This window comes from Triticum urartu, chromosome 6A (genome assembly GCF_056163025.1).
Source record: "Triticum urartu cultivar PI428250 chromosome 6A, HENAU_Tu73, whole genome shotgun sequence".
In the NCBI taxonomy this organism is placed as follows: Eukaryota; Viridiplantae; Streptophyta; class Magnoliopsida; order Poales; family Poaceae; genus Triticum; species Triticum urartu.
Genome location: NC_141878.1, coordinates 81,039,804 through 81,043,881, shown reverse-complemented (window position 1 = coordinate 81,043,881; position 4,078 = coordinate 81,039,804). Strand labels below are relative to the sequence as shown.

General features: G+C 46.1%; 1 protein-coding gene across 1 annotated transcript; it reads left to right on the top strand.

The window, feature by feature from the left end:
* On the top strand, nucleotides 1–1,077 carry LOC125514598 (BTB/POZ and MATH domain-containing protein 2-like). The gene has a single exon (XM_048679933.2). It carries the CDS (start codon nucleotides 16–18, stop codon nucleotides 1,075–1,077), a length of 1,062 nt encoding a protein of 353 aa, XP_048535890.1. The 5' UTR covers nucleotides 1–15.
* The last annotated feature ends 3,001 nt before the right edge of the window (nucleotides 1,078–4,078 follow it).

Genomic DNA, 4,078 nt, shown 5'->3' with positions numbered 1-4,078 from the left:
CGCCGGCCGGCCGCCATGGTAACCAAGTCCTCCTCAACGGTGGTGGTTCACGCCGGCGTGCACCTGTTCAAGGTCGTCGGCCACTCCACCATCACGGGCAAGATTAAGCTCACTTCCGACACTTTCCGCGTTGCTGATCACGACTGGGCTATCCTGTACTACCCGAACGGCAACACTAGCGTTGTCGACGACCAGTTCAGTTCGATTTTCCTTAAGCTGATGAATGCCGGCGAGGATAAGGTCACGGCCTACTATTCCTTCTGCCTTCAGGACCCCGCGGCGCCGGCGACAGGGGAGAAGCACAAAATCAGTTTGCACACCCCGAAGTTCTCGTCCACTTCGTTGGTCAGGGGTACCGACAAGTTCGTGAGTAAAGCCGACTTGGCCGCGTCCGGGTGCCTCAAGGATGACTATCTCGTGATCAAGTGCACCGTCGAGGTCCCAATACTGATGGACGACCGACTGGAGGGCGACGATAACGACAGCGTCATCGTGCCACCCGCAGACCTAAGCAAAGATCTAGCTAATCTTCTAGACAGCGGCCTCAAGGCGGACTTGACCATCAAGATCGGCTGGTTCAAGAGATTCAAGGTGCACGCGTGCGTACTCGCTGCGCGATCGCCCGTCTTCCGAGCCAAGCTGTGCGGCACCATGATGGAGAGCAGAGGAAGCAGCATCCTCATCAAGGACATAAATGCAAAGGTTTTCGAGATTGTGCTGCATTACATGTACAATGATCGTCTGCCAGAGTCTATGGATGAGGCGACGGAAGAGACCACAAACATGGTGCAGCATCTGCTCGTCGCGGCTGATCGTTACGCAATGGAAAGACTAAAGCTGATACGCGAGATGAGGTTGAGCAAGGCGCTGGATATCAACACGGTGGGTTTCACCTTGGATCTTGCAGAGCAATACCATTGTCAGCAGCTCAAGGGTTGCTGTCTCAGGTATATGACAAGAAACGGCAAGAGATTACAAGAAATCATAAACACCGAGGGGTTTGCTGAACTAAAGCGAAACCAACCACAGGTCGCATTCGATATTCTTGGACAAGTTATTGCCTTACTGGCAACTTAGTCATGTCATATTGACATGAATCAAGTGACGATACATCTTGAAAGCAGAAGCACATACTAGCTTGTTGATCTCTATGTATTTACTGGTGTATCATGAATTTGGTTTGTCTAATTGGGCTGTGTGAATGTCCTTGACGCACTACTTTAAAGCATCTTCCATGGCTTGTGTCTTATTTTCTGGTAAGAGTGTTTATTTTACAAGACTACAACTAGTATAATGCAGTGTATGGTGATTAAATATAAAAGTTGGTTCTTTACATACAAGCTTACTCCCTCTCCTCATATATGTGTGCTACATCCCGGTATCGTGATCAATAATATTTTACTTGATGTACATACTTTTTTTCGAGAAACTTTTGATATATCCATCTTCAATCATGACAGTTCATCAAATATCAGACATAATAAAAATTACTCCCATATTCATAGACCATCCAGCGACGACTAAAGCAGTCAACCGTGCCTGCCGTCATCGCCCGTCACTCGCCGGAGCCGAGCAAACTTGTTATAGTAGACAGTCAGGAAGCCATCGTATTGTAGATAATGATGAATTTGACAAATGATGAATTTGACAGCGACAGCTAGGGTTTGAGAGGTATTTATAAGAGCTCTCCCCAAGCTTCCTCAGTAGATGTTGGTTCTCTCCTTTGGCTCAAAATGAGTCAAATCCTCTCCCCAACACATCTGAGTGTCCTTGGATATTTGTGGGCATTCGGTTTGGTGAAGATAGTTGGAGATGCCCTGACCCTCATACTTTAATGCAAACTATACACTTTGAATAAATTTTATGCTTGAACTTAATATTTTACTCACCTAGTACTCCCTTCAATCCATAATAAGTGTAGCAGTTTTGAACTAGACGTATATTTAACCTTAATTTAGAAGTGTGACACTTATTTTGGATTAAAAGGAGTAGAATTTATGTCTAAAGTATATTCTTTCCTATCCATATTAATTTATGTTTGAAACATGCTTTTTTTTTCTTTCTGAATAAATTTTATTTATTGAAAGGCATCCATGAATTTGTACTAACCCCGCCTTTCAAAGTTTCAACCACATAGGAGTTCGATGGACCCACCTCCAATTGCCACATGCATAAAAATTCCTGTACGACCGGGTCGTACAGCCCCAACGGTGAGACCATCTCCTGCAGATGACATGTAGCAGAACTGGTCTCAAAGCAATATCCTTAGGCCAATTTCAACGGGTGACCCCATTTGGTCTGGCCGCGTCCATTTGGGGTGAAATGGACACAAATCGCAGCCCAACACGCGACTGCAAACGGACGGGCGTACATTTTTCATTCGCCGTCAACCCATTTTTAGCCCAAATTTGGGTTGCATTTGCGTTGAAATGGACAGCACACGAATGCATGCGGGCGCTCTCTTTGTCCTCCACCTGACTTGCGCGTCGGTGGAACATAGCCCCTTCCCTATGCAGCATGCACCTCCCCCCCCCCCCCCCCATAGCCACCACCGCCCATTTTTCTGGCTGCACAATAGACCCGCAGCATCAACACAAATCCCCCGCCCCTCGCCGACTTTCGGAGGAGTTCTTGCTGGTGTTTGTGGGCTTTCTTCGCCGCCTCAGGTACTAGAGGAACCACAGCCGCCAGCAACCCCCATCTGCCCCAACACCGCCCGCCTCGTGCTGCAAGGCCACCTGCCACACTCGTCTTGCTACTACAAGCCTACTTCCTATACGGGGAGGCCGAGCTGCTCTTCACCGGCTGCGTCTCCACCACGACCGCAAGGTGTTTCCACTTTGGTCATAAAATCCCATTTACCCTCGAAAAATCACATAAAATCTTCAAGACTTTATGTCATCATCTCTGAGGGGGAAACTAAGCAGAAAACTTTTGCTCTCCGACAGAGTGATTCTCTCGAGGAAACTTTTCTTCAGGAGGGGGAAATCAAAGTCATCATCATCACCAACACTTCGTTCATCATTGGGATCATCATCTTCATCAACATCTTCACCAGCACTATCTCATCTCCCCTAGTTCATCCCTTTTGTTCAATCATTGTATTAGACCTCCCATTGACATTTTACTAGGAGTACTTGCATGTGTTGATTACATCTTGTATTGATGCATATGATATTTATTGATGAAAAATATTTATGTGAAGATTGTTTATCAAATATTTATACCCACTAATCATGATCCATATGATGTCTTCTGAGTAGATCCATTAGTTCTCGAGGACATGTGTGAAGTCCTGTTGCTAGTAATCATGTGAAGTTGAATACCATTTAATGTTTTGATGATATGTTGTGTTGTTATTCCTCTAGTGGTGTCATGCAAACGTCGAGTACATAACACTTCATCATCTTTGGGCCTAGGGGAGGGACGCGCCCCATCCCGACCACCTCTTGGGGAGGCGGCGCAAGGGCGGGGGCGGGACCTGGCGCGCGTGACCGGCGGGCGGGGCCCTAGAGGGGCTGGGACAGCCGGCGGCGACATGGGTGGAGCTGGGGAGGAACTCTAGCGGGGGAGCCTGGTTACATGGCACTTCGGGCGTTAACTATAGTTTTTTTTAAGAAAACTATATGTTTTTGCGGTATTTAGGGGCTAACTATAGTATTTTGCGGACTAAGTGTTTGAATGAAATGGCCTATTACGTAACATAATTGGATGATTGCTCATTGGCAGTGCTTGTTGCCACAGAATTCGAATGATATATCATGAAAAAAAAAGAAGAGTTCCAATGATATGCCATGAAAGAAGAAGAAGAGTTCGAATGATATGCTTTACAATTTACACTGTCAATGTCAAGTGCTTGAAAATTTCGGTGTAATACTATTGAGTTGTATGAATGCCAAATGCTTACGAATTTCAATGTTATTTCGTTCATATTTTCAGTGTTTTCAAAATTTCAGTGATATGCTACAGATTGTACACTGAATATTAAGTGCTCGTGTGAATCCTGAACGTTGGATGTAGAATGAGCGGCTGGTATTGGAGGCCAAGGCGCGGCGTGAGTGACTTCGTGATGGAGACC